The following is a 14,797-nucleotide window of genomic DNA, read 5'->3' on the forward strand; positions in this document are numbered from 1 at the left end:
TTGAACTACCAACCTTTTTTTTTTTTGCTTTTGAAGGTTGTTTTCAGTGAAACTCAGTAAGTCTTACAGCACAAAATGCAGCTGACGTTACCAAAAGGAAAAAAAAAAGAAGAAGGAAAAACCTCCTCTGGTCTGGTGAAATTGCTCTGAGAAACATCTTATATATCTAACAACTCAGCAAGTACAAAATACACCAAGGCTATAGCTGAGGATTTTGGACGTCATCAATGACTGACAACACATCCTTAGCTGTGTGCTATCAGAGATGAGGCACATGTTCATTATCTGTCTGCAAACATTTCATTCCTCTTCAGAGTGAGGCTGTGAACTGCTCTGCTGCTCCGTCTCAGGCGTAGGTGTGTTTGTGTGCGTCAGTCATTTGCTGCGCCTACACCGTGGGCTCTGCTGTCGGCTGCGTTTCTGCACTTCTCCACCGCGGTCTGCGAGCACATGAGGATTTCTGACTCCGGGACTCTGCAGTTTGTCTGTCTTCTGGGAGAGTGCGCGCGGTGCGGATACAGCAGTGGGGAGGAGACTCGAAGCAAACCACGGCGCGGAGCAGAAAGGTGAGGGAGAAACAGGTGAAGTGAGAAAGGAGCTGAACTGACGATATGTTGACAAGTCACAGCTAACGGGGCGAGGTGTCAGCCGAAAACATCAGACCGGCCCCTGTCACTGCTGCCGTGGGTGAGGTGTGTGTCATGGAAAACTTTCGAGAAAAAGCTGTTGCTGAAGAAAATGCAAAGTTTTTAATCCTTTCACTTGTTAGATTTGTATCGGCAACTTTACCGATCGGTGATTTATGCTACGTAAACATAAATTTCACAACGCCAGACAAGTGTGTTGTGTGTTTTCATTGTCCTGTTCTAGCATCTTCTATCCCTGCTTAGAGGGGCAGCATTATGTATCACTTTATAGCACAATAAAGTAACTATGCCACCTTCAGTTGTTATAAAAATGCGGTATGTATCAAATATGGCTTAAAAGAAATTAGATTTTGTAATTTAACGCCTTGAAATTGGGCCTCTGTCTCTAAGAAAGTTTGGTTCTTTCTAAAACTTTGCCTTCAAGAAGTAATCTATCCTCTATTAACACTTTAACAATGTTTTTTTTTAACCAGTGTCGTTCTGAGAAGTAGCTCCTATAATGAGCTCAGCTGATGTTCCACCAGGTGTCTGCTAATTGCTGCTGGCTAGTTTGAAGGAGCCGAGTGGGGCAGTCGTGGGATACAGTGCTCTGCAATGCTGAAGCTCAGACACTTGGAAGCTGCAGCTCGAAGGAGGAGCTTCATCAATGAAGGCGGGGCTAGGTCCACACAGGCGTTTTGCTCAGCTGAATGGTTGCCATGGGAGATTAAAGGACTTCTCAAACGTGCATGAAAGAATCAGGGCAAAACACTCTGGGTATGTTTTTAAAGAGGCAATAACATTCTAACATAATGTAAAGCTCAAAAAAGTTGATTCACATAATTGTTTCTGCCCCTTTAAGAAAGGTATTCCCACAGCATGCTGCATCACCACCGTGTTTCACTCTGCATTCTGTTCATAGACCAGAAACTTCAGTCATATCTGACCAGAGAACCTTCTTCCCCTTCTTGGCTTGTAACAAAACTGGTAACATGACGTGTTTTGGTTTGTTTTTTTGCTACTCTTCTGTAAAGGTTAGATTTGTAGAGCGACCAAACAACTGCTATCCTGCTGACGGATGTCTGAGCGAGGGATCTCTGCACCTCCTTTAGAGTTATCGAGTTCTTCTTGGCTGCTTCTCTGATTAACACCCCGGCCTGTCAGGTTAGTGGTCATGTCTTGGTTGGTTTAAGGTGACTGATACTACTTTTATTTCCAGAGGATAGATAGAACAGCGATCTGTGTGATCGTCAAAGCTTGAGGATAAGCCTTCATAACCCAACCCTTCTCCACGTTTATTTCTCTGCTCTGTCTGCTGTGTTCCTTGGTCTTTAGGATGATGTTTGTTCACTAACAAAACTCTGAAGCCTTCATAGAACAGTAGATCTATACAATACATTACATTTCACTGTAGGGATCTAATAAGGTCACTTCTACAGACGAGTAACCTTAATAGGGAGGCGGTTAGAGGAGTCAGAGTAAAGGAGGCAGACCGTTCATACTCAAACACTTTGAGTGAGTTGCTTCACTTTCACATCCATCCTTTCTTTCCCCTCTCCAGTCTCCTGATTTTACCCCAGCCATCTCTTTTCTTTTGAGTCTGACCAAATACGATCAGCCGTCACCTTGATCGGCAGGTTGACATCTGTTGTACTCTGAAGAGCAGCGTGCCTTAAGCTGCTGTGCATTTCAACGATTGCAAGTGCAAGAGAGTCACACAGGTGAGGTGAATGTTACAAAGTAGATTAAGGACATTCTGTCTTTCCTACACCCTCCATCTCTTCCTCTTTTCCTTTAATGCCCCTAAGGGCTCACTCTTCTTATTATCTTAGCGCACATTATCTTGTATAGCCTCTGCTTCTTTATGCTGCTAATGCCCTTTGTCTCCGTATTGCTGTCCTCCTCTGCCTCTAGTCCTGTGGATAGATATTCAAAGTGTAGCTGCCTCTGCTAGGCCCTGTTTTTAAGAGTTCAAATCTAAAAGAAAAGGCAATCTGCAGCATGCGTCCAGGACCAACCCGAATACAAAACCGGCAGACTTTCTCTCGTGAGCACGCACACGCAAACATACACACCGAGCGGATTTGGCATCTAGCATTTATTTGTATGCTAAATCGAAGCTGAGAGGCCAGCTGCAGATCATGATCAAGAGACCTGATGAGACAAAGACAGTGGGAGGAACAGCCAGTGAGCCTTTCACCTCCTCTGCTCATCCACAGCAAAGGGATTTTCATATAAATGACAGCGGAGCTGAAGATTCACTGAGTACTCTCGTTCTTGTTTGTCAGTCTGAGAAGTGGCTTCAAACACCGGCAAACAGGGAAAAAAAAGAAAAAGTATTTTCTTTGTACTTTTCTGGACTTCATTACAGCAAAAGCACAACAAATTTATTTCTAATTTATTTTCTCTAATGAGCCGAAGGAGCTACCGCCCTCGTCATTTGTCTGGTACCATAAGGACTTTAATGATTATCGGCGATGTCTTCCGGACATTAATCCCTGTTGCAGACAGTTAATTGCTTTCAGCTGTAGGCCGAGCAGGTTGAAATAAATCAACTCCCCAAATGTATAAAATAAGGATTAAAAACACGAACACCGAACGGCGGCGTGAGATGGAAACGTTTTGTCGAGCCTCAGTGCGCGGCCCTAAATGCTAGTTCTAAAAGTCAGATCCGGGATTTTATTTGATAAAGACGTCCAGCACTGCCAGCGGCAAGACAGGATGTGGAAGTGAGTTATGGAGGCTGCTATGAGCTGTAAGCTTATTAATGAAGAGGAGTTCTGCTAATTGACCCACGGCGCTGCCAGCTTGTCTGTGAGAGGGTTGGGGTTGTTGAGGCCCGTCTCTCGCTGAGGTGGAGAGGTGGAATAAACCCATGGCAGGATGCCAGTCCGTCACAAAGCAGCAAACAATCATACACACATTCACACCAAAGTGTTTTATAGACAGACTGCTTAACCTGACTCATAACTTCTGGCAGTGAGAGGAAACTGGAGTAACCAACGCACGGACCTCTTTACTGATCAAGTATTGTTGACAAATTGCAGTGATAAACAATCGTTAAAATGTTGAAATCTCACAAATAATTAAATTCACCTATGTTATTACACCAAATGTCTTTGGTAATTATTCTAATGCCACCATGTTTTGAGGTGGAACGTGGAGGTCAGGGTCACGGTGGAGGTGAGAGCTGAGACAACGAAGCAAAGAACAGCAGCTGGGAAGAAGTCACTGCATGACAAAAAGATCTGACAAGGACCGAACAAACCGGGAAGGAACACACACAGAGGGAGGATGGTTACTGGCATAAAGGAGCCGCTTGATTAACTGAATGTGGAACGAAGCATGAACAGCCGTGGCACTCGTAAACACAATGAAAACTAAACTGAGCATAGATAATCACAAGAAGAGACTAAATATGTAATCGAGTGAAAGTGACCAGGCAAGTCAAGAACATGTATTAGAAGAAAACACCAACCACGACTCCCAACAGAGTCCAAACCAACACAGGGAAAACCTGGAGCATAAAACAAAACTTCCCAATGAAAACAAGATGGAGCCCCGTTTAGATTCTTCAGCTTTTGCAAAAACTGACAGGTTGTCTGGCGCCTGGGAAACAACAACAAGCTATGGTGTGACAAAATATAGATAAGGGCGAGATCACAATTAGTAAGCAGATGTCTGGTCCGTAACAACAGCTGAACCATCCCGGTCAGACTGTTTCTCAACTGGTTTTATTTGTTTTAGACAAAGGCTCAAACCAGAGAGGCTAATCTGCACAACTAAAACCAGAAACGAACCAGGAAAGTAAAGAATCATGGAGTAAAAACACAATTAAACAAAATGCTTACTAAATTATAGAAGACTATGTTAGCAAACATCTAAGCATAAACCAAATCTCCACAGACAATAACAGAGAGAAAGAGAAAATGTGCTAACACAGTGATCTGTTGCTTCATCCACTGTGTGTGTGTGTGTGTGTGTGTGTGTGTGTGTGTTGGTTTCAATCAGTTTTTCAATAATTAAGATTTTTCCCAGGAGCAAAATGCATTGATCTATGTAAGAACATAATCATTTTCTTCAGAAAACAGTAACTGTAACTATATATAAGTATTAACATGATTTCTAAAGCTCATATTTGGAGATACAACTGATAACGGTTGAGGCTAAAGAGCTTAATGCTCCAAGGTCTTTTATATACGTGACAGGGCCGGACGAAGGCATCCAGTAACTCTGCAACGTCCCGAACGTTTTAGACTTGATGCTCTACTCACGTCTCAGTTCTGTAGGAGGAACACCTCTCGAGGGGGATCTTCAGGACTCTGTCTTTAAGGCCAACGAAGAGCGACCTGTCGCTGTGCAGGATCTGAAGGCTCAGGATCGGCTCTCGGACACCGGCTGGATGCAGCTCCATCTCCTCCAGGTAGCAACCCTGCAGGTTTTTGTTGGGCGTGGCCAGAGCCTTTAGGATGGTGCCATATTCTGGACAAAAACAACAGAAAACAAAAAGAAAAGTCAAGCTTTCCTTTTAGGCCAACACATAATCTGATCGGAGACAAACCAAACCTGTGCTGATGTACATGACGTGGAAAAGGGTGTCCATGCCCTGGACGATGTCCACGACCAGGTTCGAGAAGCGGACGTCGTCCTGCATGACGAGAGGATCCACGGACTCTGGCTGCACCACGTCGTTCATCAGGTAGAGCCGCTGCGCGTCCTGAAGGCTGCGCTCCGTCAAACCCTCGTTGGGACCTTTGTCGTTTATGGTGCCACACTGCAGAGGGGAAAACACAGATCAGATGCATAAAGGACTGCAAAGCAAACGAGAAAACAAGATTTATTTAAATTATAAATGTACGAAGCCATGTTCTTGACGGTTGATTTTCGAGGAAACCATGCAGCTGCTGGAGCTTCATCATAAACACGTTTTTATTTCACTTTTATCCTCAGTAAGTTTAAAGACACATATGATGAAAAAAAAGGGTTTGTAGCAAAAATTGCTTTGTGGTTGAGAAAAATGTTCTGATTTTTTAAGATACTATGTGAAATAAATATTGCAGACCAGAGATGCACCAAAAATTATTTCAGCCCTTTTTTTTTTTTGACTATTGACCAGCCAGTCAGAAAGTGAAAAACGTGAACCTTTAAGATCAGTCATCTATCAACTATCACATGGTTTATACTGTATTTGAAACTATTTTAAAGGAAACAATACCTGTGGAGAGATATCTGAAATTCATTCAGGCTGCAAGACAGCAAGAGATAACAGATAACAGGAACGGAGAGTGAAGAAGAGCATTAATCCTTTAGAGTTTCTGTCTCTGCCAGGAAAGGAACATTGTCGATTTGGAAATGTTGGCAGCCCTTTAGAAACCCCTGATTTAAAGTAAGAACGCTATTTTACAAAAGCCAGACCCACCGGCTGTGTTCAGAGCTGATGCTACAGTCTGCTTCGAAAGTCAAGCCCATAATCATTTAGGCTTCCTATTAGTAATAATTTAAAGTAGCTGTACTACATTTATTTAGCAACAATAAATAATTAACGACTCCGTCATGACAGGAACCTTAGAGAAATGTATTGTTGATGCAGTTTCTATGACCTCTGTTGTAGTTCAAAAGGAGAACTCTCAATCTAATTAAGTTCAAACAAGAAAATAGTTTGAAATTTTAAATGAATTAATATGGATAACAGGGACAATGCACATTAATGAACATTATGCACCAGAATTAGGCAAATAGGTCATTTCCATCCACTGTCCCTGAGCAAAAGGAACATTTGTCTCACTAAAAACAAACAAATACAAATACAATGACAACAATAAGCAAAGAAAACTACAATACAATTATTAGAAAAAAAAATAAGTAGTCATTAAAGCAGATTTAATTCCTCATCAAGATGGGAAAACACAAGTGGTCAAAAGATAGGATCACCTAAAATTCCAAAAATAAAAACAGAAAAGTACCTCTAAGAAACTGATGTCATATCTAATGTGTGGGGAACCAGTTTGGGTTTGTCCCAAAGAGAAATTAAACATTGTCATAACGCATTAATCCACGTAACTTCAACGACTTAAAAGTCTTCAAATGTAAAAGTTTTAAGACTTTTAAGTCTTAAAATAACTTTAAAAAGTAATTTTAGGTCTTGTAAGTCAGTCTTAAGATGGATCTGATGACCTTTGAACCTCTGACTCATGTATAACCGTCTCAGCTAGCAGCTCCGTTTCCTGGCAGCAGAAACAATTTTCTGCAGCAACATATGCCGGACGACCCCATGAATTGTTGGCAAGCCCTGCTAATCTACCTCATTTGCTTTTGCTGCTCCTCTTCGAGTCTCCATCTGGTCGGATGTTCATAAAAAGTCATTCACAGAGAAGCTGGAGTTGTGATCTCTGCCCATGGGCGTTGCAATTATTATGAATGACGTTTCCCTCCCTACACATTTGAACAATATTCCTTCGGATCCCCCACACATTTAGTATAAAATATTGCATCCCCAGCGCCGTTTCTATTGGTTCACAAATGAATCCACTCCACTCGATTCACAGGAAAAAACTCGTACGACTCAAACTCTCCTGGTTGTCCTGGTTACCTACAACTCACCGTACTGCGTGCTTCAAGCATCAACAACAAACAAGCGAACCGAGTCCGACTGACGTCTCACAACGTCTGGCTTGACAGAACGGTGCTGGTAGCTCAGTTGTAGTAACAGATGGCTGAACTGCAGACAAGTGTAAAGTGTCTTTGCTGGAAGGAAGTTGACATTTCTCAAAATGAATGAATTTTCAAAATAAAATAGTCCACAAACTACACTTAAAATGAGAAAGTAGACAGACGGGTTAAGCAGAGAGAAAAACCGCGTGCGACTCACGAGGCGAGTGTTAGCCACTCCTGCTAATGAAGCGCTCCCCTCTCCTCCACATTACAAATGCTTGTGTCGCTTCTGTACAATCGCTGGACGGCATGAACTTCTCCTGTCTTTGGACCATGCTCTGCATCCACGAAGCCCCGTTTTTCAACCCCTCTGGGGCTCGGGGGTCGTAGTTCAGGTGTCGGCTGTCGCTGCAGCCCCATTACAGATGCATCAACGGACCTGCTTCATCCATACCAATTTCAGATGCCAGACTAAACCATTACACTGACATCAAACTAATTTAGCGTAATTGTGATGTGTGGGACTGTCTGAGTGTGACCCACAGATGCTGATCCTCACATGATGCTGTCCTGCATATTTTAGATGCGTCCCCGCACCAAGTCATCTGATTCAATCATTGTGATTATCTCCTCCAGGTCTGCAGGATCCTGCTAATGGCCCGTTCACCTCAGTCATGCATGTTTAAGCAGGAAAACATCTAAAACACGCAGCCCTGGAAAACAGTCATCAGCCCCACAAGCACACCTAAAAACATTGTGTGACGACGATCTTGTTATTCTTACTGTTTCTTTGTGATTAAAGTCCCCTGTTAAATAAATAAATAGTCTGAAACTCTATCAGACTTTCTTATACATTATTCCTGGCGTAACAATCAGTTTGTGGGTCATTTCGTTTTATTTATGTGGATTTAACTGTGATCATATGAGAGAGACCAACAACTGATTTGTGCGTCATTGTGAAACGATGCAGGTTTTGAAAAGTTGACAAACAAAACATCTGAAAAGCGAAGCTTGCTTACATGTACACCGACACCCATAAATAAAATTAAATACAACAATAACAGATGGAATTAGTTCACCTGTGTGCAATTCAATCTCTGTGTAAATGTCACAGCTGTTCTGTGAATCAGATTGTTTTTAAAGGGTTCGAGAGCAACGCATCCAATGGGCTGGAGACAAAGCTGTGGAGACATGGTGGTGCTGGTGTTTTGGTATGGAAAGGTTTTTCTACAACAGAAACATGAAATCTTTTCATGTTTGGGAGATACAGAGCAACTGTGGAAGAAAACATATTGGAGGCGTCAAAAGTCTTGGCGTCGTGATGGATATTATTTACCTACCAGAAAGACGACGGCCCTAAAAACACATCAGAGCTGCAACAGGACAACTTACATCAAGGTATGTTCATGTGTTGGAGTGGCTCAGTCAAACCCAAGACATAAATCCAACAGGACTAGAGTTTACTGCTGGTTTTCATCCAGTCTGTCAGAATCTCATCTAACTTGCAAAGAAGAAACGTTAAAATCGAACAAGAGATTGTTTCTAACAGCTTAGCACGAAAAAAAAAAGAACATTTTAAACCATTCTGTTTGCAAGTTAGATAAGCCTCTAAAACTTGCTTGCGACCTACTATTAGATGTTATTCTCTGGTCGCAGCTTGTGCCCAGCTGAAACTGAAATGACAACTGTGTGTCTATCACCAAGCTCCCCGAAGAGACTGCGTCCGGAAACCAACCTGGAAGTTGTGGATGGGGTTGGGCGTGGGGAGCCAGGTGGAGCGGGGATTCTCCTGGGAGCGGAAAGGCCCGTTGAAGGTTTGGGTGATGGCGCTCAGGTTGAAGGCACACACTGCGGAGGCTGCGATGCTGTTGCTGTTGCAGCGAGAGGGACAGAAAGCAAGAAAAGAGAAACACAAACAAAAAAAAGGGATGCATTTCAAAAACGATATTCAGAGCAGCTCGTATGCTGGGTGTTTTTGAAGGCATATCAGAAATCAGCATAATGCAGCTATGTAAGAAAGCCTCCTAGTGGAGGCCGTATCTTTTATGCCCACGCTAAACAGCCGGTATGTGTCTGACTTGCTTTGCTGCAGGCTAATCTATGCTATCGCTGCTGCACAGCGACAGTGGACGGTATTAAGCTGAGGATATTGGAGGAAATTGTACAGATGATGAGCAAACAAAACACACACACACACACACACACACACACACACACACACACACACACACACACACGTTTGACTGCTGCCATGGACTGGCTTCTGAGAGCCTGATAAATCACTACTTATTGACTGCTAATGTTTCGATGAAAGATTGAGGCAGAAGCAGAGAAAATGAAAAAAAGGTCCAGCACATGAAGAGAACAATGTTATGTTAGCTGGCGTGAGTTTTGGCGTAAGAGAGGCAAATATCTAAAATAAATAAGTAAATAAATAAAAACAAAAGATGAGATGACCTTTTTGAATGTCAAAGCCTTTTGGAAAAAGGAAAAAGATGAATAAATATCAAGTTTAGAACCTCTAAAAGTGCGACTATAACGCCTGATTTATAGTCGCACTTTTAGAGCATGCAGTGACACTGATGTGATCACATATATCTTTACACAAGTGTGTATTTTGCCAATCATTTAAAAGGTTAAAGTTCAAGATTTCCTACTTCATGACATTTAAGCTAAATATCAACAACAATAACCATTCTTCTTCAACAGCCAATGAAAATCAGCTTTAAGAAAAGTAGAAAATCCCTTAAAAATTAGACGTGAGCTCAGCTGTATATCCAACACCGGGAATAAAAAGTGCAAGAAGTACAGAAGGAAAATGTCTAAGACTTGGTTAACAACCTGGCTTTATGAGATGTTTTTGAGTCAACGCTGATTTGTTTTGTTCTTCTTTGCTTTGAAAGGTGAGATCCTCCTCAGGTCTGAGAAGCAACTAAGGCGCTGCGTTATTATCGCCGGGTAGGAAAGTGCCGTGGAGCTCTAAATGAGCTCCGGCTCAACACAGAGGGAAGTCAAACAGGTGGCTCATTCGCCGACTCCCAGGCTACGGAGCAACGCAGCCTCCAGACTTTTAATGAAAAAGTGAGTTTCTTCCACACTTTGGTCCGATGGCTCTGATCGAGACGAGCGCGAGAGACAGAGAGAGAGGTTTAAAGTTGAGCGAATCTCTGTGGCAAACTGACAACAAGCATATCCCATCCGAAGGGAAACATCGGGAAACGTTGCCGCCCTGGGGTTTGGGGAGAGGATGGCTACTACAGTTTTGCACATTCACAAACTCAAAGAGACAGTTTGACATTACAGGGAGCGAAACTCCAGGCTTGTGGGTTGAACTTTAGCTGCGGCTTCTTACATTTCTGCCTCGCAGAGTCTGACACCGTCCAGACTATTTAGGAGGCCTTCTCTGACAGCGGGTTGCCGCGCACGATGTCAGGAGAGAAGAGCAAAGGGTACACTGAAGGAAATACAGTCAATTGCACTAATGGATGCAACCCATATGGCTGGAGTCGGCTTAAAAGCCCGGGAAAGTGATGGAAAAGCTGTTTGACATCTGCTGCGTTGGTTGCTGTACTCTGCAGCTCTCCGGGGCCCAGCGCTGCAGGGACCGCGCTGTCATCATGTGGGAAGATGCTACTTCTTCTTCTGCTTCCTGTCGGTCCAACTGAGCCGCTGCATGTCCTCAACACAGGGAACTACAAACTATTGTTAGATACAATAGTACGATAATAGTGTATTTTAGAGGGCTGCGCAGTGGCGCAGCTGGTAGAGCTGTTCCTTGCAGCAAGAAGGTTCTGGGTTCCCGGCCTGGGGTCTTTCTGCATGGAGTTTGCATGTACTTTCTGTGCATGGTGGGTTGTCTCTGGGTACTCCGGTTTCCTCCCACAGTCCAAAAACATGACTGTCAGATTAATTGGTCTCTCTAAATTCTCCCTAGGTGTGCATGCATGGTTGTTTGTCCTGTGTGTCTCTGTGTTGCCCTGCGACAGACTGGCGGATGGGGTTAGGATTAGTTGAAATAGAAGTTATGATGAGTGTAGCGTTATATGCCATCTTCTCTCAGTTGTTGAAATCTTTTGAAAGCTAATCCCGACGCCTGTTTATGCTGGAGTACTTTGACTTTCTTCACAGGGCGAGGCTGTTGATGTTTCATATTTTTTCCTACTATTAGCCAAACACTTGATAGACCCGAACCAACAGTGAACTGACCTAATTAAGAAGCACCGCAAGAGAATCTGAGCTATATTATTCATCTGAGCCACAGGACTCCACCGAGCCAAACAAACCCTTTATCACAATCAGCGCACACACACACACACACACACACACACACACACGTCTGCACAAGCAGCAAAGTCTATTTTGACTCCATCCCTGCTCTCGCGGCCCTGCTGCCAGGAGCAGTAATTAGAGGACCTGATGAGAATTTATTCACTAATGAAAATAGTCCCCCGATACATTCACTGTTTACTTCTGTTTGAAGAGCCAGCTGTTCCAGGAAATTAAATATGAAGTTGTATTCACACATTTTTTTTTTTTTTACAACATTTATCAATTCTAAGAAACCCACAGACCTATTCCAACTATTCGACTCGGCAGTGATGGGTGATTTCACAGTAGATGAATCTCAGAGCGTCAGGAAATAAAGAGAGTTAGACGAGTCCGCTCACCAGGGAGACTTTTTAAACTAAAACAAGAGGCCGCTTTGCTTCGCCACGGATCGTCTCAATCCCACGTAAATCCCTTGAAAGATTAAAAATAATGATTCTTTTGTTTGTTTTTTAGATTTTTCAAGTTGAAATCATAAATTTTGACGTATTTTATTGGGATTTTATGAAGCAGACAAAAAACACAACGCAGCACAGAAGAGGGCAGCCGAAGGAAAATGTTTTTTTTTTTTAATTCCAGGTAAAGACCTGAAGATGTGACGAGCATCATTATTTGACACGACATTTTGCAGAACCACATTTCATGCAACTACAACTGCGAGTTTATTGGAGGTATTTTTCTATCGGTTTTGCACATCTACAGAATAAAGTGTTGCTCGCTTGTCTTTGAGAAGTAGCTTAAGCTCGATCATTTTGGACAAATCGGTAACTGCAATTTCTCCCACAGACGTCGAACTGTACTCTAGATTTTGCCTAAAAGAGCAGAGTTTATTTCCCCCTTCGTTGTGTTTCCTGGTCCTCGTTTGCAGTCATAATCAAATGTGAACATGCGTTCCGATGAGGCTCATTTCTCAGATTGAAAACAGCTTTGGAAACCTGACAACCCACTTCACATTAAGCAAATTAAATGTGTTTTATTGGTCTCATGGAATAATTTTTAATTTTAAATGTCAAGCTTACATGAGTAATAAGTGGAAAAATCATTACAATTATTCAAACATCCAACTGTATGTAATTAATACACATATTAGGTGTAAATTAGTTATAAAGTTCTTGAAATAAGTTCTAATTTGATGAACGGATCTGTATAGCTAACGGTTCTCCTTCAGGCGTTTATCATCCAATAATTAGTCTCACCTGTTTTGCATCTATGAATCAGATCCCCACTCCATAGGTAACCACTGTTCATTCAGTTTTTCTCTCCGTTTCTTGATTTTCTCGTTTATTTCCTATTTCTGTTGGGTTCAGCATCAGGCACACACAGGTCAAAGAGGAGCAGAGCTCCTTGTTCTGCATTTGGAGCATCTCTTGAGACAAAGTCTTTAACTTTTAATTGTTATATGTTGATTTTTATATACTGACTGTACTTTATCATGGCAATTGCTGCAGAACAGTTTCATTATTCTATTTTTTCTGTAATAAGCCTCGTAGTTTTTTGTCTTCATGCATTTTAGTTCTTCTGATTTGACTTGAATTTTTTGATTAGAACTTTTTCATGTTTACATCACTGCTGATACGTTTCATCTATGTTTTCTCGCTACTGAATATTATATTTTTTGGGGAAAAGGCAGCAGCTAAGATCCACATTAAGGCCAATATCTCAACCTCAGTGAAATCCCACCATTACAGCAGAAAAGACAGAAAAAAAAGGCCCACTCAGCAGAGCCACGAGGCTGCAGGGAACAGAAACTGAACAGAGGCTGCCGGGATTAGCCATACATATTTTTACACTACAAAACAACACAGGTTGATATATAGCCAGACTGAGTCGGCAGCATCGACTCTAAACAATACGGCAACACAACAGAATACAGATCTGATCGGTTTAATGATCAGGAAAAAAAATTAATCAAAGTGGAAGTCGAGGCAGAGATGCAGTTTTTGGTCAAAACTTGGCTTCAAATAATGAGCATTTTTACCTATTTATTTTTATTATGATTTACCCATAAACTACTCAGCTACTCCGGTCAGGCCTGCTGTTGAACTAAAGGCTCGCTGTTAACTTTAGCTTCAATTTGAAACCAGCATATTGACAAGAAATATTCAGTAAAATCAACCATAGAGCTAAAATAATTTATCCTTTTGCATCTGGGGGCTTTTGTTTATGCTGAGCCGATCGCAAAGAGCAATTTTCACACCTTGAAAAGACAGGATGCACCGTTCTGCTTCTGATTTACAGTTCCTCCTCCATTAAGAACAGGCGCATCATGGCATTAGGATTGATTTTATTGTCATCCGATTTGGGTAAGTGTCTGCGCTCCAAGCCAAAACTTGTTTGTTTCGTCGACACAGCTGCTAACACCGACATTAAGGGCAATACTGGAAAATGTGATGGTTGAAGATCTCCCAGGCCAGATTTAATACAGCATGTAGAAACGTCACGTTGTTGAACCTTCAGAAACAAACTGAAGCCTCCAGTGGCATGTCCTGCCACTAAAAGAGGGGAATTAAAAGCTGCTTACACATCTTTTTTAAATTTTAAATTATATGATTGAAGAAATGCAACATTTGCAGATTCTGTTCCTTAATGCAGTCTTTATGCCTGTTTTACTTCAGCAACGACAATATGGTGAATGAAATACATTATCTCAATCCTACCATTAGTTCACACCTGTCCTATTAAATACACATCAAGGTTTTGAAGAGTTATAGTTTTAAACAATTTCATATTGTCTATTTTCTTTAAATATTAATTTAATGAGAGGCCAGAGAAAGTGTTAGAATAATCAAATGACCCTAAAAGGAGGGGGCACAGATCTGCTTTTTCACCGTTTTTACCTTCTTACCCTTTTTTCTCATTGACAAAAAAGATAAATGATGATATTTGGAATTATTTGCAATCATAAAATGAATGGGGCTGAAATTAAAATTGCTCATCTTAAGGCAGCATCACTTTCAAACAACGGTAGCTATCCAGCTAATGTCAACATTTACACCAAAAAACCCAAAATGAAAAAAAAAAAAAAAAAAAATAAGAATCCGCAGAATAAGAATGAATGCTAATAATATAAATGCAATTAAAACAAGAGACTGTAATTTGTAGTATAAACTGGTTTTGTTTAATTCATTAGAATGGTTTTTGCATTTTTCTTTATTAAAATGTTTCTGGAATCATTATGTTGTGAAACCATCATG

At 41.7% G+C, this 14,797-nt stretch overlaps 1 protein-coding gene across 1 annotated transcript in view; it reads right to left on the minus strand.

Annotated features, from left to right (window-relative positions):
* The window catches only part of LOC106954993 (semaphorin-5B-like), a gene marked incomplete at its 3' end in the record, with an annotated part of 216,152 nt that overhangs the window by 27,869 nt on the left and 173,486 nt on the right, over positions 1-14,797 (minus strand). Inside the window, exons 10-12 of the mRNA XM_015044887.1 lie at positions 9,013-9,148; positions 5,193-5,400; positions 4,901-5,108 (exon numbers count right to left, since the gene is read on the minus strand). Coding sequence (XP_014900373.1) covers positions 4,901-5,108; positions 5,193-5,400; positions 9,013-9,148 — 552 coding nt within the window. The remainder of the gene's footprint in view (positions 1-4,900; positions 5,109-5,192; positions 5,401-9,012; positions 9,149-14,797) is intronic.

Source organism: Poecilia latipinna, unplaced genomic scaffold (genome assembly GCF_001443285.1).
Source record: "Poecilia latipinna isolate Pla-1442-1.1 unplaced genomic scaffold, P_latipinna-1.0 Scaffold696, whole genome shotgun sequence".
NCBI lineage: Eukaryota > Metazoa > Chordata > Actinopteri > Cyprinodontiformes > Poeciliidae > Poecilia > Poecilia latipinna.